A 26,405-nucleotide genomic window follows, 5' to 3' on the forward strand; every position below is an offset into this window, starting at 1 on the left:
CAAAGCAGCCACAATAAGAAAAACGATCCAGAGTTACATGTTAAAGGGTGAAAAACACAGGCTCAAAACGCTCCTGGGAAATTGGTTGATGTGTGTGAAGAAGTGAAATGCTAGCATGAATATTTGTTGAATATTTGCTTTAAACCCGACACGTGGTTTAAAGCAAAGATGCTGTTTAATGATGAGTGTGTCAAAGAGGTAAAAGTGTGGGTCTCTTGCAGTGAAGGTTGTGTAAGTGATCATGAAAATGTGAGGATGACATAAATCCCAATGACAGGTTCAGTATCACATCCTCTGCACGAGTTAAAGCTGAGGCAGAGAGCTGCACTTGTTGCTCGTGCTGCGATTTCGAAGGATGCATGTGTGAAGTCCTGTAGGGGGATGGGATGTGAGTGTTTTCAGTGCAGGGGGGCTCCAGCTCTGGGGAAGAAGCTGTCCCTGAGTCTGTTTGTGCTTGTTTTAATGTTCCTGTACTGCTTTCCTAATGGAAGCGGTACAGTTCGTTGCCTGGGTCGGTGGGATCTGCACCAATGCCTCTGGCCTTTTTCTAGACTTGGGCAGCGTAAACTGAGTCCAGATCTGGTCTTCCAGGACCTCATGTAATCCACAATGACCTCCTTGGTCTTGCTGATATTCAGCATGAGGTTGTTGTTGTGCACTATCCATACTTCCTATACAGGTGAAATATACCAAAGGAAACCGCATCATAAAAATGTATGCCTTTTTGGATCCTGGAGGTCTGTCTACCCAATAATTTTGCAGTGGCAAAACAAATGATGCACTGTTTACCTCACCTACTTGCACTACTTCCACTCTGTACTACCTCACTTTTGTCCTACCCCCAGAACCATGTTTATTTTACTTATCTTATTTCATTTTGTTTTACCTTATTCTATTTTATTTTATTCTGTTATTATATGTACTCATTCTTACGTTCTATGTATTACGTTCTATGTGCACCAATCACCAAGGGAAATTCCTAGTAATGTGAAACCTCTTCACTTACATGGCAATAAAGACAAAACTGATTCTGATTCTGAAGAAGAGGTTCCTTAATGACAAGCGCTTGCACCAGGAGTACACAGGCTTTACCTTGGAGAAGTGGAGCAGCAACAGTCGAATTCTTTTGCAGACCATCATGGAGGATCGAAGGGCCAAAGACCTAAGGGAGCTGGATCTGACCCAAGATGAGCTTCCTATGGAAAGAGCTCTGGGCTTACAGTGGTGTGTGGAGACAGACTCTTTCAGGTTCAGGTTGGAAGTAAAGCAACAGCCGTTCACCAGACGTGGGATGTTGTCTATTAACCGCTCAGTGTGTGATCCCTTTGGGTTCCTGGCATCAGTCACTTTGTCTGCTAAAATGATGCAACAAGAGCTCTGTAGGAGAAGTTGTGGTTGGGATGACTCTTTCCTACATCGCATTACGTATCAGTGGAAAAGGTGGCTGGAGGATCTGAATCTGCTGGTAGCATTCAATGTGAGCAGGTGCATTAAACCAGTAGACTTTGGTGAAAACTCAGATATGTCCGGCTACATCACTTTGCCAATGCCAGCGAGAGTGGCTATGGAACCGTAACATACCTTTGGATGTTAAATCCACAAAATCGCATCCATGTCTCCTTCCTGCTTGGCAAAGCTGGAGTAGCTCCACTTAAGGCTGTTACCATTCCCCAACTTAAGTTGACAGCGGCTGTCCTTGCTGTCAGGGTGGACTTGATGTTGAGGGCAGCGTTAAAATTGCCATTGGAGGAATCGGTATTTTGGACTGTCAGCACTTCAGTGTTGAAGTATCTTAACAACGAGAACAAGCGCTTTCATACCTTTGTGGCCAACAGAATTTCCACCATCAGGGAAAATTCTGAACCTTAACAGTGGAGACATGTTGATTCAAAGGACAATCCAGTCGATGATGGCTCCCAGGAGTCGTATTTTGACACTGGATGACCTGTTGAAAGCGGAGATTGCTTTCATTCGCTACTGCCAGGCACAAAGAGGAAGCCAAGCATCCACTCATTCTCTCCAAAGACCAGCATATTGCTATGCTCATTCTCAAACATGTTCATCACAATCTGGGCCATGGGGGACGAGCTCACACATTATCCTTGGTGAGGAAGAAGTTTTGGATCACCAACGGCAATTCAGCTGTTAGGAAGGTTGTAGCTGAATGTGGGTTTTGCAGACGCTACAATAGAAGAGCAGTGGAACAAAAGATGGCAGATCTTCCAAAGGTGAGAATCCTTCCCGATCTACCACCGTTTACCAACACCGGAGTAGATTATTTTGAATCAATCGAGGTGAAGAAAGGAAGATCAACCTGTAAGCGTTATGGAGTTATATTTACCTGTATGGCGAGCAGGGCCATCCATCTTGAGGTAGCAAGCTCAATGGACACAGACGCATGCATTAATGCTTTGCGGTGCTTTGCCAGCAGGAGAGCACAAGTGGCACACCTGTGGTCGGATAATGGTACCAACTTTGTTGGAGCAGAAAGAGAGCTGAAGGAGGCTTTGGCTGTATTGAACCAGGATAGGGTTCAAGGAGTTCTGTTGCAGGTTGGGATCCGTTGGAGTTTTAATCCACCAGCAGGTTGGCAGGTTCGCATCATAGCAGTGTATGGGAGTGGATGATTCGCCTGGGGAGAAGGTTCTCAGTTCTGTCCAACGTCAGCAGACATTGGATGATGATGGGCTTCATACGGTGTTCTGCGAAGTGGAGGCCATTGTGAATGAACGACCAATCACCAAGCTTTCAGATCCAAATGACTTGGGGTCACTTACACCTAACCACCTTCTTCTATTAAAAGGAAAACCAGCTCTGCCACCTGGACTGTTTGAGCCTCACGGCTAGTGTGTAGGAGCCAAATGCAATGTTCTGGGGAAGCAGGGTGAATCTGTATTTGTTGTGGGTACCATAGGGGGCGCTGTGGTCATTCAGGCCATAAAAGGGTATATATGTAATGGGAAATCTGAGGCTGTCAGGTGTTGTGTGACCCTGGAATGAGAAACGGTTTTTGAACACTGAGACACAGGTGTTGAATGTTGGGAGGATTAATGGACACACATTTTTTATTGCAGAGAATAAACCTCGTATGATAGAACAATCAATGGAGGCGTGTGGACTCATACCTAAAGTAGTAAGGAAATTTGGACACTGGTCTCAGTTAGTCATAGATCCGTTGGTTCTCGATCACCTTTTATTCCAGTGTTATAATTTAATTTAAACCAGACGATTTTCTCTGTTTCCTCAGTTGAGGCTGACAGGACACTAATAGTTTCCATATCCTTTACTGAAGCACATGTAAAATACACCTTATAGTTAATCTATAAATGTAATAATTATGTTTTTCTTCACAATAATCTACAGTAACGATAAAAGTCAAAAGGTTTTGTCAATCATTCATTCATTCAAGTCCTCGCGCTATGTAATGTGTTATGTGGCCTGTTTGTCCGTGGGGGTCACTGTCTGCAGTTTGACCCTGCACCTGTAGCTCAGAAGGTACATCTTGAGGTACTTCCTGAACTTTTTGTCCCTGGCGCCGTAGATTATCGGGCTCAGGAAGCGGGGCAGGATGTAGACGATCAGGTAGTTCGCATACCTGATTTCCAGGATTCTCCCGGGGAAGATTAGATGCAGGATGATCTCCACGCTGGGGGAGATGTAGGAGAGCATGCACATGGCGAGCTGGGCCCCGTGGAGCAGGATGGTGTTCCTGGCTCTCTGGGCGGACCTCTTCTCTGTGGACAGGGCCCGGGCCGCAAACAGGATCTTCAGATAGGTGAACACCAGAGTCAGAAACACACAAGAGAAGTAAATGATGTCAAAGGCTTGTCTCTTGTCTGCCAGAATCGGATCTTTGAACACATTCTGACGCAAACAGAACACCGACTCATGGAAGAAGCTCAGGGACTCCGTCGCCAGCGTCACAAACAGATCTGTGATGTCCGGAGCCACGCATATAAACCAAATCAGCCCAATGACGATGTAAGTCCTTCTCACGGTGCAGATCTGGGAGTGGCGTAAAGGCTCACAGATGGCAATGTAGCGCTCTATGGCCATGCTCGCTAAGTTGACTGGTGTGTTCCTGGTGGTGAAGACTGCCACCAGGATGAAGAAGCAGCAGACAGAGACGTTGATCTTGTACAGGATGTAGCTGAGAACAAAAAGTGTGATTGTGACGGTCAGCTGGATGCCATCGTTGATCACCATGTGGATGAAGAGGATGTAACGAGGGTCTTCATAGAACATCTGGAAGGAGACAAAGGAGGGACGTGTTGATCCAGTTAGAACATGGTTTAAGACGGAGAACTGAGCCAATAGCCAACTGAATGCTGGAAGGAAAAGAAACAAGGCAGGATCACAAAAAAATGAAGAATCCTGACGATTTTCTGCAGCAAAATTAACAAAATGTTTGATGATACAAACATAAGCAGCACCCCAACTGACAATTATTTTATTTAACAATTAATCTAAAATTTGAAAAGACAGAAAATATAAACCACTTTTTCCAGCTCAGGAGCTTTGTATGAACACGCTGAGCTGGGCAGTGGTGGAAAGTAAGTGATAAAGTAAAAAAGTACAGTTTTGAGTTAATTGTACTTTAGTGTTTAGAGTATTTCCATTTTCTACTACAGTCCACAGGCAAACTTTGTTCTTACTGTTGCAGAATATTGTAAATAAATTCACAACCCACCCACCCACCCTGCACATAAACTACATGATCTACCTACATGACCTTTACCAGCTTCAACATCAAAGTGACAAACACATTAATGTGTCGGCTATGAAATATAATCCAATAATGTCATATACAATATTCTGAAATATGTCATTACCTGGTGTCTAAAAAAGGTGGCGACCAAGGTGCTGTTGATGTAACTGAGAATGAGCCAGACCAGAACCACGATCAGGTTCTTCACAAAAGCTGTGGTGTAGGTGTCTCTGACGAGCATGAGCTGATCCGCCACCAGAGGGAGCCAAAGAGACAGAAATGCAGAAAACCATCATCTAATCCATCAGTGTGTGCTGTCAGCTCACAGCTCGTCTGAAGTTTGCTCTTGACAGGGCATGTAAAAATGCATCAGGTAACATGTTTATATTTTCTCCCCCAAGAGGCAAGTCAGTGAATATGAGCTGACTGCAGTCAGGGGTGGACAGCAAGTCAAGACTGCCATGATTTTATTTAACGTGTTCAGGAAAAGCCCTGCAGAATGTTTTTATGTTAGAGGTGGAAACACAAAGCAAAAAAACTCAAAACAACAAAAAGCACATAAGCTGCGGCAAAGGAAATAATAAAATTCCACTGTGGACATTAATGTGTTAATCTGTAGCTCAGTTAAGACAGACTTTCACAAAGACAGAACATGTACATGCTGTAAAGTTTGGCAACAACAGACTAACGATGATTTCCATGTAGTGTAAAAAATAACTAAATATAAATAATTAAGATTTTAAAAATGTAATTACTCCCGATGACAAATTGAACTTTTTGTTTTAGTCTTGAGAAGAAAAAAAAGCTGATGTGCATGTGGTTCATTCAGGCTGTAGTGATCAAGAATTTTCACATCAAACATTAAAAATACTCAGTTTACTTGTACTTTTACAAGCAGATGAGAAAGAGTCGCTCGCTGATGCTCAGATTGATTTCACAACGTGTGGCAGCAACAGGACCGTTTCTTCACCTGAAAGGTCGTGTTGCCTCCTGCAGCCACAAACGAGCTCATGCTTCACTTAAACCTGAGAGACTGAGAGGGAGAAGAAATCTGTTTACCTGCAGACAAAAAATTAATTCAGCGTATTAAAACTGCACACATTGAGAAATTAAAATCAGATGAAATATCTCTTCTTGTGATCTTTCTTGTTTTACAGAAAGCCACATACTTTTACCCTAAAATGCTGTGTAAGACTGCAGTTATGCATTTTATACTTTTAATTAAGACTTCTGACATAATAACATTCAAAAACCCTTCTGACTTTGGTAACCTGAACAATACAAACAATCACAGGTGATAAACACAGACTGCCAACGACTTTGCTCAAATGAGGCAAAACTTTACGTGTACATGACGAGCAGTTTCAGTGTTTCAGATTTAAAAGTTGAAATATTTTTAAACAGTTGGGTTTAAAATGTAAAAATCTGCCCACAGATTGTAACTCCACCTGACAAAGAGTTAAAGTGAGGAGCTGCCTCAGCACCACCTCCACCCTGTTCCTCCACCTACCTGAGTCCAGGTCAGACACACAGGAGGCGGGCGGCTTGACTTTATGAACACTCTGAGACTGGGTTTTTCTTCATCGTCCTCCTCGGTGCTTATCAGAGGAAAATGATGATGATGATGATGATGGCAGTTCTTGGAGATCACGTGGCTGACAGTGAGGTCATAGCTTTGTTTTTCAAAGGTAGTAGTGCAGCCTCCCGCGACATCACTGCGATCTAATGTGTCCTGTCACAGTTTTCCCAGATGTGTTCAGGAATTTTGAGGATTTTTTGATTGTCACGTTTAGTCATGTTGGCTTGTTATACTTATGAGTTATAGTGACAGGAAGTGAAATGCATATATCTTGAATAAAAATATAGATTTATTCTGGGTTTGAACTTTGTTGGGAATATTAAGGATGATGCACTTACTCAACAAAGTTGTGTGTGTGTGTGTGTGTGTGTGTGTGTGTGTGTGTGTGTGTGTGTGTGTGTGTGTGTGTGTCTTACAGAATGGCTGAACTGTTCACACACTGTGTATTGTGGTTTGTGCGATAAGCAGCAGCTGCCTGGACTGTGAGGTCCACTGCGTTCGTTCTTCCACACTGAAGCAGTGAACAAACCTCGTCACTAGTACGACTGTCTTGAATATTGTTCTGAGTATTATTTTGACTGGTACATACTTTCTCCAGGCTGTTTTGATTGGTCTTCATTACTCAAAATTGCTGCCCCAGGTTTTGTGCTGACTCACTCATAATATTACAGATTGAAAACACACGATGGCACCAGGATCCTGATCCCTCAGAGCTCAGGTGGTCCCCATTTCACTAACTGTGAGAGTAAGAGCACCAATTGACTGGACCTTTGCTGGCTTAGATCAGTAACTTTAAAAGGAGTGAATATTTATGCAGTCACTTATTTTATTATATACATTATATGTGCAAAAGTATTTGCACACAAATACATTTTTGTTACTGAGTTCAGGTGAGGTATGGGCTTGTTCCTCAGGGTTTGTTCTCGGCCCCTGACTTCCAGTGAAGGGAAATCTTAATGCTTCAGCATACCAAGACATGTTGGACAATGCTATGCTTCCAACTTTGTGGCAACAGTTTGTTGAAGGCCCTTTTCTATTCCAGCATGACTGTGCCCCAGTGCACAAAGCAAAGCTCCATAAAGACATGGTTGGATGAGTTTGGTGTGGAAGAACTTGACTGGCCCACACAGAGCCCTGACCTCAACCCCATCCAACACCTTTGGGATGAACTGGAACGGAGATTGTGAGCCAGGCCTTTTGGTCCAACATCAGTGTGTGACCTCACAAATGCTCTACTGCATGAATGGGCACAAATTCCCACAGAAACACTCCAACATGTTGTGGAAAGCCTTCACAGAAGAGTGGAAGCTGTTAGAGCTGCAAAGCTGTCTGAGTGTTTACAATGAGACGTCATTAAAGTCCCTGTTGGTGTGATGTAATAGTTTAGAAGAAACCTGAAAAATTAGAAAATATTTCTTTAAAATTTGAGCTCTAGTGTTTATTGGAATCAATTAGAATAACTTGTACCGTCATATTTTACATACTGTCACTACTGCAACATAAACAAAAACTAAAAACAAAAAACCATCATAATTTTGAGGCAACAACACGTGCAGCTGCAGACATGTTTTTTGGTCTGCGCATGTCACATCATGTGAGTGGTTTCAAACTGAGAAAGTCTCAGTGTAGTTTCATAGTCGGCCTCCTGTTTGACATGGTGACAGCTTCTCTTCACTTTATGTTCACTTTACAAAGCAGGTACCTTCTCACGTACCTCCTGAAGGTCTGGTCTCGCAGTCCGTACACAACTGGACTGATAAACCGTGGCAGAATCTGGACAATGACGTAGGAGGCAAAGCGTATGGCCAGGAACTCTCCGGGCATCAGGTAGAGCAGACCTTGTTCAAACATGGGTCTCACGTAATTAAGCATACATAATAGGACCTGGAAACCGTGGAGAAGGATTGTGTTTCTGGCTTTCTTAATGTCCACGGTGGCCTCCTTGGCGGTGAACAGAATCCTGAAGTAAGTGTAGAAGAGTGTGATCCAGACCAGGGCAAGACAAACAATGTGTGAAAAATCCCTCTTCTTCAGGCTGTAAGCACTTCTGAACACGTAATCTCTGGCACAAAAGAGTTTGGAGTGAAAAAAATGCAGCGGCTCTGTGGCCAATAGGATGAAGAGGTCCGGGAGGATAGAGAGCAAGCTCACCAGCCAGATCACACCAATCAGGATGTAGGTCTTCTTTACGGTACAGATCTGGCTGTGATGGAGGGGGATGCAGATGGCGATGTAGCACTCGACCGCCATGCTGGCCAGATTCAGCGGGGTGTTGAGGGTGGTGACGATGGCGATGATCAGCAGGATGAGGCAGAAGGACACACTGATGGTGTAAAGGGTGTAGCTGATGATGTGGAGAAGAGTTGACAGGATCAGCTGCATCATGTCATTTATCACCAGGTGGATGAACAGAATGTAACGAGGGTTCGAGTTGAAGATCTGAAGGAGGATAAAATCAGTATCGACAGAGCAGTGTTAGGTGCACAGATGACTTAGGTAATTAAAACCTTTGCTGCTTCCTCCAACAAGCTGCAAAAACTTTACAGGACAACAAGGCAGAACATTCATTCAGTCACAATTAACTCACAGCAAGTCAACACAAATTAATCGCTTCAAAATATTTGGATTACTTGCTAATCATTATACCAAATTTTCCCAAAATAAATGAAAGCTACCATACTTTTCATACAGCTAGGAAGTTCATGTGTTGTTCTGTCAGTAACAACATCTGTGAAATCTGTTAGAGCTTATGCTGTGTTATAAGTAAGAAATCGCACATTTAAACACGTATTTTCATCGTAAATAGAGAACATATAAACATCAGGGACCAGATTATATACATTTATACAACTACTGTATTTAAGCACAAGTTTGAGGTACTTGTTTCCATTTTATACAGCTTTATCTGAGATGTCAGTAGTTCTTCCACCACAGATTATCTATTGGAAGGCCTGCCTCCCATCTCCTACTTGCACACACACGACTGTAAACACACATTCCAGACCTGGTGCTTTCTGAAGGCGTGGACATGAGTACCGTTGATGTAGTTAATGGAGATGCAGAGGGCTGTGACGATCACATTCTTGGTCACAGCTGTGGCGAACGTGTCCCGCTGACTTCCAGTTAGATTTGGAGTACCATTTACAAATGAAAAATTCATATTTAAAGTCACCAAATCCTCTCTGAAAGAAGCATATGATATTTTTTTTTATATTACAGCGTGCCACCCAAAGAGTCAAATTTAAAAGCAGTCTTTGACTATGAAAGATTTAAACTTCGACAATAACAAATGTGCAGTGAAATAAACTATTGCCTTCTATATCTGATGTTTCTTCAAAGCACAACTTGCAGTTTCCTTTGTGGAAATTCATTCTGACTACGTCCCAAAGTGTTTAATCTGACACCCTGTCATCGATGTCAGAGCAGACAGTGCAGCTGGAATCAACGTTGGCTTTGTCTAAAGTAGCAATTAACCCTAGAACACTAACGTTAAAATTTGTAACACCATCACTAACGTTGGGTATATTTTACCCGATATAATATCTCGGATAAAATACAGTTTATCACACCAGCGTTCATCATGCCATATAGGACACACAGTGGCCACCTCTTGGTTTTTCTTTCACAGCTGTACTGAGCACACATTTGGTCGAAAGTATCAACACATCCCTTCATTTGGTTGTAAAATTCGATCACTTCAAAATTGTGTGGGTGAAAATCACCCGACGTTAGTGTTCTAGGATTAAGCAAAATCCTCTTAGCTGAACCACTTTAGAAAGCCAACTGGCCAATTGTCCAGTATATTCCAACAGAAAGTACAGCAGAAAATACCCTTCTTACACTCCAGCGGCAGCAATTCAGTAGCATCTGTTGATAATGAATCTAAATCACAGAGGAAATGCATGATGTGTACAATATATTACATAGTGTGACATATGATAGTAAACACAATAACACAGTAATTTGCAGTCCACAGGCATCAGTCCAATGCATTAAGAGCAGTAAGCATGAATAGACTCTACCTACCCGACAGGATGTCACATAAGTGTGTGATGTGTTGATGTTGATGTAAGGATATTATATACACTGACTGAAGACGTGGGATTATGTTGGCCCAATAGACTACATGGTGGGCAGAGCAGCCGTTATGCTGTCTTGTTAGTCCTGGCTGCCTTGGGCCACTTTCAGTAACCATCTCAACTCAGCTCCACCTCTTTGCCCATTTTTCAGCCTGTCAGAATACGGTGTGTTATGCGTTCAAACACAGGTTTGGTCTAACAGGTCCTCCAAATTAACTAACAGAATATCTTGTTCAGTGCAGTCCAGATTGGCACATTATCTCCCAGAAGTATTCTCTGGTTATAACCTTGGTTATTTTAAAACATTGTGTTTTGGGTGAAATTCATTACTTTGCTGAGGTTGGTTGATTTCAGTGCCAACCACTTGGTTACACCACTGGTGTACATGTGAATGTGGATCAGGCATTCCAGCAGCTGGATTCCCATCTGTCTCATTTGCTCAAAACAAAGCACACCTGTCAGGGTTCATGTTACACACCAATTTAGTCAGCACAGAAGTGATAGCAGGAAATTCAAGCAGGGATCATTTGCACATGAATGAACATGAGATTTCCCTACACGTAGACTTCCCTGGACAGTTCCAGTGTCTCTGTGTGCTTGCGTCCCTGATCTCCTGGACTACCTCAGTGACCTCTGCCAGGAGGTCTTCCACAGAGTCTTCACACTGTGGCTTCTCAGGTTGCCACCATGACAGGCACCAGTGACACTTTGTCCACAGCTCTTGCTGGCCATCTCTACCACTGAGACCATGAGCATGGCCCACTTGGGTTCCATGTTTCCAACCTCCTCCAGGATGCATGAGAAATTCTTCCGCAGGTGGGAGTCGGCCCTAGGTGTGACGACATGACCACACAATCGATCATTGACCTTTGGCAGAAGGTAGGAAGGGGATGAGGGAGTTAAATGTGCTTAACATTATGAAATATGGAGAGAGAATTGAGTTAATGTAAGCCAATGTAAGCATGCTTAGACATGGATGAGCATAGAAAATGTGTGTGTCTGTAATTTCTGTGGGGAGGAGATTCAGGCTTAAATTCTGAGTCTTGTACCACTCTGGACTGCCGCCTTGTTTGTTATCAGCGGTTTTGCTAAAATTATATTAAATATATATGTAGTGTGTCTTAAAGCATCACTTTATTCTTTTGTGTGAGTTAACCCTTCAAAAAAAATATTCATAAAATATTTTTTTGTTCCTGGAAAAAGGTCCCTCGAGGCAGTTCTTTGACATTTTTACTATCAGGTAGTTTTCCCTCAATTTTCCCTCTATTGGAGTGGACAGAAAAAAACAACACATAATGAAGATTTTAATCATATATTTTATTATCACTGATTTATGGATGTATTTACAGAAAAAGAATCCATCCCCCATAACAATATTTGTGTATGTGTGTTTGGAAAGGCACAATCATCGTGTTATTCATTGACATATAAAGATGGCTGACATGTCTCCACTTCCTCCAACTGTACAAAGGTGAAGCAAAAATATCCCGGATACGAGTGCCACCTTCTTGTTCTTGGCCCATGTCCCATCTGCTTACACAGGAGGGGGAGGGTTTTCTGACCTGTACTGCAGCCAGCCACCAGGGGGCGATCAAGATATTTTGGCTTCACTTTCGGGAAAATTTGATATTCATTGTCTATAATTATAGAAGTCTGTATTTATTCAGGTACTGCCTGAATGTCTTGTCTCGGAGCCCATAAACAACCGGACTGACAAGTCGAGGCAGAATATGAACAAATACTGCGACAGTGAAGCGAATGGCCAGTACCTCTTCAGGGAACAAGTATGTCAGACCTTCTAGCAACAGATGATAAACGAAGGTGAGCATACACAACAGCAGCTGGAAGCCATGAAGCAGGACGGTGTTCCTCGCTTTCTTGGCATCTGCAGCAGCCGCTTGTGCAGTAAAAAGAATCCGAAAGTACGTATAGAAAAGAGTGATCCAAACGATGACCAGAAACACTGTGTTGTATGTGTTCCTCATCTCTGAGAGATAGGGTTTTCTGAAAACATTTTCCCGAAGACAGAAAGTCCTAGAATGAAAGAATGCAAGAGATTCTGTTGCCAAAGTGATAAATAAATGTGGTAGGACTGAAAGCGTGCTGATCACCCATATCAGACCGATCACTATGTATGTTTTCTTGACTGTGCAGATCTGGCTGTGGCGGAGAGGGAAGCATATGGCAATGTAACACTCCACTGCCATAACAGCTAGTGTTAGTGGATTGTTTAGAGTTGCAAATATAGCAGTCATGAGCATAACTATACATAAGGAGACGTTGAGAGTGAACACAATGTAACTCAGCACCTGGAGAAGGCTGAACATGGTCAGTTGGATAATATCATTGATGACCAGATGGATGTACAGAATGTATCGAGGGTTCATATTGAAAACCTGTGGGGAGGGACAGAACTAATCAGGAAATAAGAGTCAAAGAACAGAAACAGTGCCACAATGGACTTCGGGAACAAGTGTCACACCTGATGTTTGTTGAATATGTGTACCAGGGTGCTGTTGATGTAGTTGATGCAGAAGCAGAAAACCACCGTGATCACATTCTTGATTACGGCTGTCGTGAACGAGTCCCGATAGACCAGTGCTGTGACATTCCTGCCAGCATGTGAAAAGTTCATGACAGGATCCTTCAAACCTGTTACATCAGAGACGAGTGAACACAGCACAGAAAAGTCGAATCATTAGTCAGTTACTTGAAAGCAGCATGTCTTATAAGATGTGGACTAAAGCAGCCCATAAACAGTGTTTGCACACTTTCACTGGATGTTCAGCAACAAGAGTTTCACTTGTTTTAGTTGTGCTGTTGATCTCTGACTGAAGTTAATCTGCTACAGAGCTTAGTATTTAGAATTCTTCTCTTATCCCCGACATGCAGATTCCACTTGCTGCCTTGAATGAAAAACAAAAGTCAAATAAACTAAGTGAGAAAGAAAAAAAAAAGGTCAAAGCTGGTACTTTTCATCAGTACACTGAAAATCCTGACATCCTGACGGGTAAAAGCTCCAAGAAGCCTTAACATGTCACAATAAGAAAATCCCAGATGTAAATAATACAGTGAAGAATGGCTGAATTCCTTTTAGTTGCTCCAGTTTCAGGGTCTTGCTTTTGTCCCTGCTGGCCTCCTTTTATGACTTGCTGGGACATCTGAATGGAACAAAGCCACGGTTAAGGTCCTGACTGACATGTTTGACCTCTAACAGCAGGGAAACACAGGTGTGACTGTGTAAAGATTAAGGTTCAGATACCAAAGTTCATATCTTTATTGTCTTCATGGATATTATTTTATATTAGGGTTGAATAAAATCTTAAAATCCGCTGTGCAAAATCAGTTACTGTGCTGTAAGAGTCTCGACTTCTCAGGCCAGTCGACATGTTAAAGCCATGAGATGAGGAGTTCATTGAGCTGATCTGAGGATCCTGCAAGCCTCTGGCACAGAGGACAGCCAAAAAGATTCATAGTCCAAATTTAAAATTAATTTAGAGTAATTCATTGTGCTCTTCATTGTATCAGAAACATTATTTAATCCCTCCCACTATTGGAGGAATATGTTGTTTAACAATTACAGGAGTGAGATGACGGTAAACCTACAACCAATAAAATTGTTGTTATGGTTTTGTAGGAAAAACATTCATTATTAAATGGATCACATTATATTATCCAACATAAATAAACATGAAGTTAACAACATGCTTTCCTTTAAAACCAAGAGTCACATATTCAGTTTATGGTTTAGACTTTTAGCTTATTTTAGAATGAGACAGTCACACTTTCCCAACAAGCAAGCAATCATTTACATGAAATTAAAAATCTTATGAACAGGATGAAGAGATAGTGTGAGATCCTGACTTGAATTTTTATCCACTTTCAGTATTCTTAAAACACTTGTTGTTTACCACCTGGTTCCTGAATTGTGTTGCTCGTTAAAGATGATCAGGATGAGCAAATACAGAGCAGTCAGTGAAAAGTACAGGAGTGTGAGAGCCTCATAAATGAAAGGACCAAAGGTTCAAATACCAAGGTTAGCATTATTGTCTTCATGGATATTATTTGATAGTCGAGTTGAATAAAATGTAAAACTCCACTGTACAAAATGAGATATACACACATTGTAAAAGTGTAATACAAAATGGCCACAATCCAATATACTGTCTGTGTATACAAAGAAAACAGAAAGACGGCGTACTCACCAAAGATGCACAGAGTGAGTTATTCTGTCTGTGAATCACTGAATTTATAGATGGATTTAGAAATGTCCTGGGATCATTCATGGGTTTAGTGTGTGTGTATGTGTATGTGTGTGTGTGTGTGTGTGTGTGTGTGTGTGTGTGTGTATTTCCTGCATTCTGATAAAGAATGTAAGAAAACAACACACACAGCATTCCATAGACACTGTAGACAAGGCACTAAATGCACTTTATTTATGTTACTTTACTTTGTATTTTATATTTTTCTTAAGTGTGCATTTTTAAATTTTCTCCTGCTATTTATACGTGTGCTTTTAATCCGAAGATCTGTACAAAATTTATGTGTGAGGAGAACTCTAAACTCTATGCTGGATTTTACAGGCAGCCAATGCTGACAAGCCAGTACAGGAGAAATATGATCTCTAATGCTGGTTCTTGTGAGTAATCGTGCAGCAGCGTTCTGGATTAGCTGGAGTCTTTAGAGGCTTATTGGGGCAACCTGATAAAAGGGAGTTACAGTAATCCAGTCTGGAAGTAATAAATGCATGGAATAATTTTTCCGCATCTTTCTGACTCAGAATGTGCTTAATTTTTGCAATATTGCGGAGGTGAAAGAATGCAGTCTTTGAAATGTGTGTTATGTGTGAGTTAAAGGACATGTCCTGGTCAAAGATAACTACTCTTGAATTTCCCTCGGGATCAATAAAGTATCTGTCTATCTATCTATCTATGTATTTACTCCTGGATTTGTTACAGTGGAGCTTGAGGCCAAGGCTAAGCTATCTAGCATTGCTATATCATTGGATAATTTGTTTTGAAGGTGTTTAGGCCCCAGAACAATAACTTCAGTTTTGCCTGAATTCAAAAGTAAAAAATTGCAAGCCGTCCAGGTTTTTATGTCTTTAAGACATTCCCGGAGTTTGACTAGCTGATTTGTTTCATCTGGTTTCATTAACAAGTACAGTTGTGTGTCATCTGCATAACAATGCTATGGTGCTGAACAGAAACCTGGGGATATGCTTGTTATCCTCAATTAATTCTGAGTAATATTCAGCTCTGGCAGTCCATAGGGCCTTCCTATACGATCTAAGGCTGTCTTGTCAGATTGAGTGAGATTCAGTGAGTTTGGAGGAACACCATTTCCTTTCACGTTTATGCACATTTTGCTTTAATTTGCGAACTGCATTATTATACCATGACGCAAGTCTCTCTTGCTTTATGTGTTTCTTTTTTAGAGGGGCAACAGAGTCTGTTGTTGTCCTTAATGAGCTTGCAGCATTGTCCACAAAATGGTCAGTTTTGACTGTAAGAGTGTTTTTCTGTGAAATACTTTTACTTTTACTTTGAATTGTAAGGGGAAATTGTGAAAACCAGGAGAAATGCAGGAGAATTGTGATCCCGGGAGGAAATTGGTACATGAATATGGGTGTGAAAATCAGGCGATTTGGCAACTTTGTGTCATGATTGGGTATGAAACTGTGTGGCTGAGATTTGGTTGGTTTCCTCGTGAGCCGCCGCTGCATAAAGCTGCTGTTGGTAAACAGTTTATTTGTTGTCTTTATTGAAATTTCACACAGCATCCAAACCTTTTTGGAATCTGAGTTGTAAGAGCCCAGGCATTTGAGCTCTAATACAACAGCCTGAAAACTGAGAACCTCCACCTGTGGAGGAGGTGTGATGTGAGCCACATGCAGCTGCTGAATCTGCTACCTGCAGTGCATGGTTTGACACTCGCTCTCACTGGCACAGCAGATGCTTTTTCAAATACTGTCTCAACGTCTTGTCTCGTAGGCCGTACACAATAGGACTGACAAACCTGGGAAATATCTGGATGAGGATGTAGCAAACAAATACTATTTGTAAATAATGTGTGGGAAAGAAGTAAACCAGAGCCTTTATAAAGAAATGGGCTACATAAGTTAACATACTTAACATCAGCTGGAAGCCATGCAGCAGGATTGTATTCCTGGCCTTCTTTGTGTCTCCATTACCTGATTTAACAGCTTTAGCTTTTTTAGCAGCTAAGAAGATCTTGAAGTAAGAGTAGAAGAGAGTGAGCCAAACAGCAACGAGATAAATGATGTAGCAAACGTTCCTCTTTTTTGAGTGCAAAGGATGTTGGAACAGGTTATCTTTTTCACAGAAGATGGTGGAATAAAAGAACTGTACAGGCTCAGTTGCCAGAGTAATGAACACATCTGGCAGGGCTGAGAGTGCACTCACGGCCCAAATCAAACCAATCAGAATGTGCGTTCTTTTGATGGTACACAGCTTGGCGTGCTGCAGTGGTAAGCAGACAGCGATGTAGCACTCCGCCGCCATCACAGCCAGATTCAGCGGAGTGTTGAGGGTGGTGAAGACGGCAACGGTAATGATGAGGCAACAAAGGGAGACATTAATTTTGTAGAATATATAAATTGAGACAAACAGACTTATTGTTGTGGCCAGCTGGATCATATCGTTCACCACCAGGTGGATGAAGAGGACATAATGGGGTTTCATATAAAATATCTGCAGAGGAGAAGAAACGAAGGGAATCGGTCAGTTAAGCATCTCATCCACCCATTTTTCTGTCCTCTGTCCTCTATCTGACTGACTGACTGACTGATGATTGATAAGTGTGCTGACAAGGCAGCAGACTGCAGGGACAAATCACTATACAGTTCCACAAATTCAGAAAGGACACATGGAAAGATTTACTTTACATGTCTGCAATGTCCTTCTCAGTTGGCAAACTTTTTCTATAAATCTTGTCAGAACAAATCAGGGTGTTTTATTTACAGATTATTCCTGTCAGTCACTGCAGAGGAACACGATGACATTAAGAAGACTTTGATATCTTTCTTCCTCAGTAGCCAGCAGGAGGTTAGCAGTCGCTGCTGTGACTGTGACAGTTAAACAATAATAAAGCCTGACCTGGTGTTTTCGGATGGTGTGAATCAGGGCACCGTTGATATAGTTGATGATAAGGCCAAGAGTCAGAACGATCACATTTTTGGCCACAGCTGTGCTGTAAGAGTCTCGACTTCTCAGGCCAGTCGACATGTTAAAGCCATGAGATGAGGAGTTCATTGAGCTGATCTGAGGATCCTGCAAGCCTCTGGCACAGAGGACAGCCAAAAAGATTCATAGTCCAAATTTAAAATTAATTTAGAGTAATTCATTGTGCTCTTCATTGTATCAAAAAACTTTGTTTAATCTCTCCCACTATTGGAGGAATATGTTGTTTAACAATTACAGGAGTGAGATGACAGTAAACCTACAACCAATAAAATTGTTGTTACGGTTTTGTAGGAAAAACATTCATTATTAAATGGATCACATTATATTATCCAACATAAATAAACATGAAGTTAACAACATGCTTTAATTTAAAACCAAGAGTCACATATTCAGTTTATGGTTTAGACTTTTAGCTTATTTTAGAATGAGACAGTCACACTTTCCCAACAAGCAAGCAATCATTTACATGAAAGTGAAAATCTTATGAACAGGATGAAGAGATAGTGTGAGATCCTGACTTGAATTTTTATCCACTTTCAGTATTCTTAAAACACTTGTTGTTTACCATCTGGTGCCTGAATTGTGTTGCTCGTTAAAGATGATCAGGATGAGCAAATACAGAGCAGTCAGTGAAAAGTACAGGAGTGTGAGAGCCTCATAAATGAAAGGACCAAAGGTTCAAATACCAAGGTTAGCATTATTGTCTTCATGGATATTATTTGATAGTCGAGTTGAATAAAATGTAAAACTCCACTGTACAAAATGAGATATACACACATTGTAAAAGTGTAATAAAAATGGCCACAATCCAATATACTGTCTGTGCATACAAAGAAAACAGAAAGACGGCGTACTCACCAAAGATGCACAGAGTGAGTTATTCTGTCTGTGAATCACTGAATTTATAGATGGATTTAGAAATGTCCTGGGATCATTCATGGGTTTAGTGTGTGTGTGTGTATTTCCTGCATTCTGATAAAGAATGTAAGAAAACAACACACACAGCATTCCATAGACACTGTAGACAAGGCACTAAGTGCACTTTATTTATGTTACTTTACTTTGTATTTTATATTTTTATATTTTTCTTAAGTGTGCATTTTTAATTTTTTACTGCTATTTATACGTGTGCTTTTAATCCGAAGATCTGTACAAAATTTATGTGTGAGGAGAACTCTAAACTCTATCCTGGATTTTACAGGCAGCCAATGCTGACAAGCCAGTACAGGAGAAATATGATCTCTAATGCTGGTTCTTGTGAGTAATCGTGCAGCAGCGTTCTGGATTAGCTGGAGTCTTTAGAGGCTTATTGGGGCAACCTGATAAAAGGGAGTTACAGTAATCCAGTCTGGAAGTAATAAATGCATGGAATAATTTTTCCGCATCTTTCTGACTCAGAATGTGCTTAATTTTTGCAATATTGCAGAGGTGAAAGAATGCAGTCTTTGAAATGTGTTATGTGTGAGTTAAAGGACATGTCCTGGTCAAAGATAACTACTCTTGAATTTCCCTCGGGATCAATAAAGTATCTGTCTATCTATCTATCTATGTATTTACTCCTGGATTTGTTACAGTGGAGCTTGAGGCCAAGGCTAAGCTATCTAGCATTGCTATATCATTGGATAATTTGTTTTGAAGGTGTTTAGGCCCCAGAACAATAACTTCAGTTTTGCCTGAATTCAAAAGTAAAAAATTGCAAGCCATCCAGGTTTTTATGTCTTTAAGACATTCCCGGAGTTTGACTAGCTGATTTGTTTCATCTGGTTTCATTAACAAGTACAGTTGTGTGTCATCTGCATAACAATGCTATGGTGCTGAACAGAAACCTGGGGATATGCTTGTTATCCTCAATTAATTCTGAGTAATATTCAGCTCTGGCAGTCCATAGGGCCTTCCTATACGATCTAAGGCTGTCTTGTCAGATTGAGTGAGATTCAGTGAGTTTGGAGGAACACCATTTCCTTTCACGTTTATGCACATTTTGCTTTAATTTGCGAACTGCATTATTATACCATGACGCAAGTCTCTCTTGCTTTATGTGTTTCTTTTTTAGAGGGGCAACAGAGTCTGTTGTTGTCCTTAATGAGCTTGCAGCATTGTCCACAAAATGGTCAGTTTTGACTGTAAGAGCGTTTTTCTGTGAAATACTTTTACTTTTACTTTGAATTGTAAGGGGAAATTGTGAAAACCAGGAGAAATGCAGGAGAATTGTGATCCCGGGAGGAAATTGGTACATGAAAATGGGTGTGAAAATCAGGCGATTTGGCAACTTTGTGTCATGATTGGGTATGAAACTGTGTGGCTGAGATTTGGTCGGTTTCCTCGTGAGCCGCCGCTGCATAAAGCTGCTGTTGGTAAACAGTTTATTTGTTGTCTTTATTGAAATTTCACACAGCATCCAAACCTTTTTGGAATCTGAGTTGTAAGAGCCCAGGCATTTGAGCTCTAATACAACAGCCTGAAAACTGAGAACCTCCACCTGTGGAGGAGGTGTGATGTGAGCCACATGCAGCTGCTGAATCTGCTACCTGCAGTGCATGGTTTGACACTCGCTCTCACTGGCACAGCAGATGCTTTTTCAAATACTGTCTCAACGTCTTGTCTCGTAGGCCGTACACAATAGGACTGACAAACCTGGGAAATATCTGGATGAGGATGTAGCAAACAAATACTATTTGTAAATAATGTGTGGGAAAGAAGTAAACCAGAGCCTTTATAAAGAAATGGGCTACATAAGTTAACATACTTAACATCAGCTGGAAGCCATGCAGCAGGATTGTATTCCTGGCCTTCTTTGTGTCTCCATTACCTGATTTAACAGCTTTAGCTTTTTTAGCAGCTAAGAAGATCTTGAAGTAAGAGTAGAAGAGAGTGAGCCAAACAGCAACGAGATAAATGATGTAGCAAACGTTCCTCTTTTTTGAGTGCAAAGGATGTTGGAACAGGTTATCTTTTTCACAGAAGATGGTGGAATAAAAGAACTGTACAGGCTCAGTTGCCAGAGTAATGAACACATCTGGCAGGGCTGAGAGTGCACTCACGGCCCAAATCAAACCAATCAGAATGTGCGTTCTTTTGATGGTACACAGCTTGGCGTGCTGCAGTGGTAAGCAGACAGCGATGTAGCACTCCGCCGCCATCACAGCCAGATTCAGCGGAGTGTTGAGGGTGGTGAAGACGACAACGGTAATGATGAGGCAACAAAGGGAGACATTAATTTTGTAGAATATATAAGTTGAGACAAACAGACTTATTGTTGTGGCCAGCTGGATCATATCGTTCACCACCAGGTGGATGAAGAGGACATAATGGGGTTTCATATAAAATATCTGCAGAGGAGAAGAAACGAAGGGAATCGGTCAGTTAAGCATCTCATCCACCCATTTTTCTGTCCTCTGTCCTCTATCTGACTGACTGACTGACTGATGATTGATAAGTGTGCTGACAAGGCAGCAGACTGCAGGGACAAATCACTATACAGTTCCACAAATTCAGAAAGGACACATGGAAAGATTTACTTTACATGTCTGCAATGTCCTTCTCAGTTGGCAAACTTTTTCTATAAATCTTGTCAGAACAAATCAGGATGTTTTATTTACAGATTATTCCTGTCAGTCACTGCAGAGGAACACGATGACGTTAAGAAGACTTTGATATCTTTCTTCCTCAGTAGCCAGCAGGAGGTTAGCAGTCGCTGCTGTGACTGTGACAGTTAAACAATAATAAAGCCTGACCTGGTGTTTTCGGATGGTGTGAATCAGGGCACCGTTGATATAGTTGATGATAAGGCCAAGAGTCAGAACGATCACATTTTTGGCCACAGCTGTGCTGTAAGAGTCTCGACTTCTCAGGCCAGTCGACATGTTAAAGCCATGAGATGAGGAGTTCATTGAGCTGATCTGAGGATCCTGCAAGCCTCTGGCACAGAGGACAGCCAAAAAGATTCATAGTCCAAATTTAAAATTAATTTAGAGTAATTTATTGTGCTCTTCATTGTATCAGAAACATTATTTAATCCCTCCCACTATTGGAGGAATATGTTGTTTAACAATTACAGGAGTGAGATGACAGTAAACCTACAACCAATAAAATCGTTGTTATGGTTTTGTAGGAAAAACATTCATTATTAAATGGATCACATTATATTATCCAACATAAATAAACATGAAGTTAACAACATGCTTTACTTTAAAACCAAGAGTCACATATTCAGTTTATGGTTTAGACTTTTAGCTTATTTTAGAATGAGACTGTCACACTTTCCCAACAAGCAAGCAATCATTTACATGAAAGTGAAAATCTTATGAACAGGATGAAGAGATAGTGTGAGATCCTGACTTGAATTTTTATCCACTTTCAGTATTCTTAAAACACTTGTTGTTTACCATCTGGTTCCTGAATTGTGTTGCTCGTTAAAGATGATCAGGATGAGCAAATACAGAGCAGTCAGTCAAAAGTACAGGAGTGTGAGAGCCTCATAAATGAAAGGACCAAAGGTTCAAATACCAAGGTTAGCATTATTGTCTTCATGGATATTATTTGATAGTCGAGTTGAATAAAATGTAAAACTCCACTGTACAAAATGAGATATACACACATTGTAAAAGTGTAATACAAAATGGCCACAATCCAATATACTGTCTGTGTATACAAAGAAAACAGAAAGACGGCGTACTCACCAAAGATGCACAGAGTGAGTTATTCTGTCTGTGAATCACTGAATTTATAGATGGATTTAGAAATGTCCTGGGATCATTCATGGGTTTAGTGTGTGTGTGTGTGTGTGTGTGTGTGTGTGTATTTCCTGCATTCTGATAAAGAATGTAAGAAAACAACACACACAGCATTCCATAGACACTGTAGACAAGGCACTAAGTGCACTTTATTTATGTTACTTTACTTTGTATTTTATATTTTTATATTTTTCTTAAGTGTGCATTTTTAATTTTTTACTGCTATTTATACGTGTGCTTTTAATCCGAAGATCTGTACAAAATTTATGTGTGAGGAGAACTCTAAACTCTATGCTGGATTTTACAGGCAGCCAATGCTGACAAGCCAGTACAGGAGAAATATGATCTCTAATGCTGGTTCTTGTGAGTAATCGTGCAGCAGCGTTCTGGATTAGCTGGAGTCTTTAGAGGCTTATTGGGGCAACCTGATAAAAGGGAGTTACAGTAATCCAGTCTGGAAGTAATAAATGCATGGAATAATTTTTCCGCATCTTTCTGACTCAGAATGTGCTTAATTTTTGCAATATTGCGGAGGTGAAAGAATGCAGTCTTTGAAATGTGTTATGTGTGAGTTAAAGGACATGTCCTGGTCAAAGATAACTACTCTTGAATTTCCCTCAGTATCAATAAAGTATCTGTCTATCTATCTATCTATGTATTTACTCCTGGATTTGTTACAGTGGAGCTTGAGGCCAAGGCTAAGCTATCTAGCATTGCTATATCATTGGATAATTTGTTTTGAAGGTGTTTAGGCCCCAGAACAATAACTTCAGTTTTGCCTGAATTCAAAAGTAAAAAATTGCAAGCCATCCAGGTTTTTATGTCTTTAAGACATTCCCGGAGTTTGACTAGCTGATTTGTTTCATCTGGTTTCATTAACAAGTACAGTTGTGTGTCATCTGCATAACAATGCTATGGTGCTGAACAGAAACCTGGGGATATGCTTGTTATCCTCAATTAATTCTGAGTAATATTCAGCTCTGGCAGTCCATAGGGCCTTCCTATACGATCTAAGGCTGTCTTGTCAGATTGAGTGAGATTCAGTGAGTTTGGAGGAACACCATTTCCTTTCATGTTAATGCACATTTTGCTTTAATTTGCGAACTGCATTATTATACCATGACGCAAGTCTCTCTTGCTTTATGTGTTTCTTTTTTAGAGGGGCAACAGAGTCTGTTGTTGTCCTTAATGAGCTTGCAGCATTGTCCACAAAATGGTCAGTTTTGACTGTAAGAGCGTTTTTCTGTGAAATACTTTTACTTTTACTTTGAATTGTAAGGGGAAATTGTGAAAACCAGGAGAAATGCAGGAGAATTGTGATCCCGGGAGGAAATTGGTACATGAAAATGGGTGTGAAAATCAGGCGATTTGGCAACTTTGTGTCATGATTGGGTATGAAACTGTGTGGCTGAGATTTGGTTGGTTTCCTCGTGAGCCGCCGCTGCATAAAGCTGCTGTTGGTAAACAGTTTATTTGTTGTCTTTATTGAAATTTCACACAGCATCCAAACCTTTTTGGAATCTGAGTTGTAAGAGCCCAGGCATTTGAGCTCTAATACAACAGCCTGAAAACTGAGAACCTCCACCTGTGGAGGAGGTGTGATGTGAGCCACATGCAGCTGCTGAATCTGCTACCTGCAGTGCATGGTTTGACACTCGCTCTCACTGGCACAGCAGATGCTTTTTCAAATACTGTCTCAACGTCTTGTCTCGTAGGCCGTACACAATAGGACTGACAAACCTGGGAAATATCTGGATGAGGATGTAGCAAACAAATACTATTTGTAAATAATGTGTGGGAAAGAAGTAAACCAGAGCCTTTATAAAGAAATGGTCTACATAAGTTAACATACTTAACATCAGCTGGAAGCCATGCAGCAGGATTGTATTCCTGGCCTTCTTTGTGTCTCCATTACCTGATTTAACAGCTTTAGCTTTTTTAGCAGCTAAGAAGATCTTGAAGTAAGAGTAGAAGAGAGTGAGCCAAACAGCAACGAGATAAATGATGTAGCAAACGTTCCTCTTTTTTGAGTGCAAAGGATGTTGGAACAGGTTATCTTTTTCACAGAAGATGGTGGAATAAAAGAACTGTACAGACTCAGTTGCCAGAGTAATGAACACATCTGGCAGGGCTGAGAGTGCACTCACGGCCCAAATCAAACCAATCAGAATGTGCGTTCTTTTGATGGTACACAGCTTGGCGTGCTGCAGTGGTAAGCAGACAGCGATGTAGCACTCCGCCGCCATCACAGCCAGATTCAGCGGAGTGTTGAGGGTGGTGAAGACGACAACGGTAATGATGAGGCAACAAAGGGAGACATTAATTTTGTAGAATATATAAGTTGAGACAAACAGACTTATTGTTGTGGCCAGCTGGATCATATCGTTCACCACCAGGTGGATGAAGAGGACATAATGGGGTTTCATATAAAATATCTGCAGAGGAGAAGAAACGAAGGGAATCGGTCAGTTAAGCATCTCATCCACCCATTTTTCTGTCCTCTGTCCTCTATCTGACTGACTGACTGACTGATGATTGATAAGTGTGCTGACAAGGCAGCAGACTGCAGGGACAAATCACTATACAGTTCCACAAATTCAGAAAGGACACATGGAAAGATTTACTTTACATGTCTGCAATGTCCTTCTCAGTTGGCAAACTTTTTCTATAAATCTTGTCAGAAAAAATCAGGGTGTTTTATTTACAGATTATTCCTGTCAGTCACTGCAGAGGAACACGATGACATTAAGAAGACTTTGATATCTTTCTTCCTCAGTAGCCAGCAGGAGGTTAGCAGTCGCTGCTGTGACTGTGACAGTTAAACAATAATAAAGCCTGACCTGGTGTTTTCGGATGGTGTGAATCAAGGCACCGTTGATATAGTTGATGATAAGGCCAAGAGTCAGAACGATCACATTTTTGACAGCTGTGCTGTAAGAGTCTCGACTTCTCAGGCCAGTCGACATGTTAAAGCCATGAGATGAGGAGTTCATTGAGCTGATCTGAGGATCCTGCAAGACTCTGGCACAGAGGACAGCCAAAAAGATTCATAGTCCAAATTTAAAATTAATTTAGAGTAATTTATTGTGCTCTTCATTGTATCAAAAAACTTTGTTTAATCTCTCCCACTATTGGAGGAATATGTTGTTAAACAATTACAGGAATTACGTAGTGAGATGACAGTAAACCTACAACCAATAAAATCGTTGTTATGGTTTTGTAGGAAAAACATTCATTATTAAATGGATCACATTATATTATCCAACATAAATAAACATGAAGTTAACAACATGCTTTACTTTAAAACCAAGAGTCACATATTCAGTTTATGGTTTAGACTTTTAGCTTATTTTAGAATGAGACTGTCACACTTTCCCAACAAGCAAGCAATCATTTACATAAAAGTGAAAATCTTATGAACAGGATGAAGAGATAGTGTGAGATCCTGACTTGAATTTTTATCCACTTTCAGTATTCTTAAAACACTTGTTGTTTACCATCTGGTTCCTGAATTGTGTTGCTCGTTAAAGATGATCAGGATGAGCAAATACAGAGCAGTCAGTCAAAAGTACAGGAGTGTGAGAGCCTCAAACAGTGTCCTACCTGAGACCGTCTCCACATTCAGCAGATGCATAGTCTGACATCAGTTTGACAGTTTTATATTCAGCAGGATGCTGCACGAGATGACGTTTTTCTGAGACCAAGCTGTGATTGGGTCAAGCTTTGGATAAAATTAAAAGTGAAAAAAATGCCAGTTCCCAGTTCCTGCACACCACCCCCACTTGCTGTGGATGGGGGTGGGGTTGTGTGTGTGTGTGCATTTTTTAGGGGGGGGGGACCTCTGACTCAGCATCGACAGCAGTTCAACGTCACTACAATCAAATTTTTCAGAATTCAATTTTCAGTTAAAGTGTATGTCAGTGAATTTGAGTGGAGCTGAATGGCTCTCCTGATGCATAACAAAGTGTTTTCCTTCTAGAAAATGAAACATTTGGATGAAGCCATTTTGTACAAAAAGTGGAAACTCTGTCACTGAGAGCTTGAAAAGTCTCAACATTTTGAAGTCTCAATGAAGAGGTTGGAAGAAGAAAAGTATGAATG

The 26,405-nt window shown here is 40.9% G+C and overlaps 7 protein-coding genes across 7 annotated transcripts in view; all 7 read right to left on the minus strand.

The window, feature by feature from the left end:
* Positions 1-26,405, minus strand: part of LOC124057033 (nuclear factor 7, ovary-like) — a 546,992-nt gene that overhangs the window by 149,139 nt on the left and 371,448 nt on the right. The window lies entirely within an intron of this gene.
* On the minus strand, positions 3,430-5,006 carry LOC124057144 (odorant receptor 131-2-like). Its single transcript, XM_046385280.1, has 2 exons — positions 4,833-5,006; positions 3,430-4,245 (listed from the first exon to the last, which is right to left on the minus strand). The coding sequence occupies exons 1-2, from the start codon at positions 4,947-4,949 to the stop codon at positions 3,430-3,432; spliced, it is 933 nt and encodes a 310-aa protein (XP_046241236.1). The 5' UTR covers positions 4,950-5,006.
* LOC124057055 (odorant receptor 131-2-like) lies at positions 7,959-9,516 on the minus strand. Its single transcript, XM_046385144.1, has 2 exons — positions 9,292-9,516; positions 7,959-8,726 (listed from the first exon to the last, which is right to left on the minus strand). Exons 1-2 carry the CDS (start codon positions 9,445-9,447, stop codon positions 7,959-7,961), a joined length of 924 nt encoding a protein of 307 aa, XP_046241100.1. The 5' UTR covers positions 9,448-9,516.
* On the minus strand, positions 11,989-13,415 carry LOC124057048 (odorant receptor 131-2-like). The gene is made up of 2 exons (XM_046385132.1): positions 12,849-13,415; positions 11,989-12,762 (listed from the first exon to the last, which is right to left on the minus strand). The coding sequence occupies exons 1-2, from the start codon at positions 12,999-13,001 to the stop codon at positions 12,010-12,012; spliced, it is 906 nt and encodes a 301-aa protein (XP_046241088.1). The 5' UTR covers positions 13,002-13,415; the 3' UTR covers positions 11,989-12,009.
* LOC124057043 (odorant receptor 131-2-like) lies at positions 16,106-17,696 on the minus strand. The gene is made up of 2 exons (XM_046385124.1): positions 17,485-17,696; positions 16,106-17,079 (listed from the first exon to the last, which is right to left on the minus strand). Exons 1-2 carry the CDS (start codon positions 17,638-17,640, stop codon positions 16,306-16,308), a joined length of 930 nt encoding a protein of 309 aa, XP_046241080.1. The 5' UTR covers positions 17,641-17,696; the 3' UTR covers positions 16,106-16,305.
* Positions 19,709-21,681, minus strand: LOC124057042 (odorant receptor 131-2-like). The gene is made up of 2 exons (XM_046385122.1): positions 21,306-21,681; positions 19,709-20,900 (listed from the first exon to the last, which is right to left on the minus strand). The coding sequence occupies exons 1-2, from the start codon at positions 21,459-21,461 to the stop codon at positions 20,127-20,129; spliced, it is 930 nt and encodes a 309-aa protein (XP_046241078.1). The 5' UTR covers positions 21,462-21,681; the 3' UTR covers positions 19,709-20,126.
* On the minus strand, positions 23,766-24,922 carry LOC124057051 (odorant receptor 131-2-like). Its single transcript, XM_046385140.1, has one exon. It carries the CDS (start codon positions 24,728-24,730, stop codon positions 23,966-23,968), a length of 765 nt encoding a protein of 254 aa, XP_046241096.1. The 5' UTR covers positions 24,731-24,922; the 3' UTR covers positions 23,766-23,965.

Source organism: Scatophagus argus, chromosome 3 (assembly GCF_020382885.2).
Source record: "Scatophagus argus isolate fScaArg1 chromosome 3, fScaArg1.pri, whole genome shotgun sequence".
NCBI lineage: Eukaryota > Metazoa > Chordata > Actinopteri > Scatophagidae > Scatophagus > Scatophagus argus.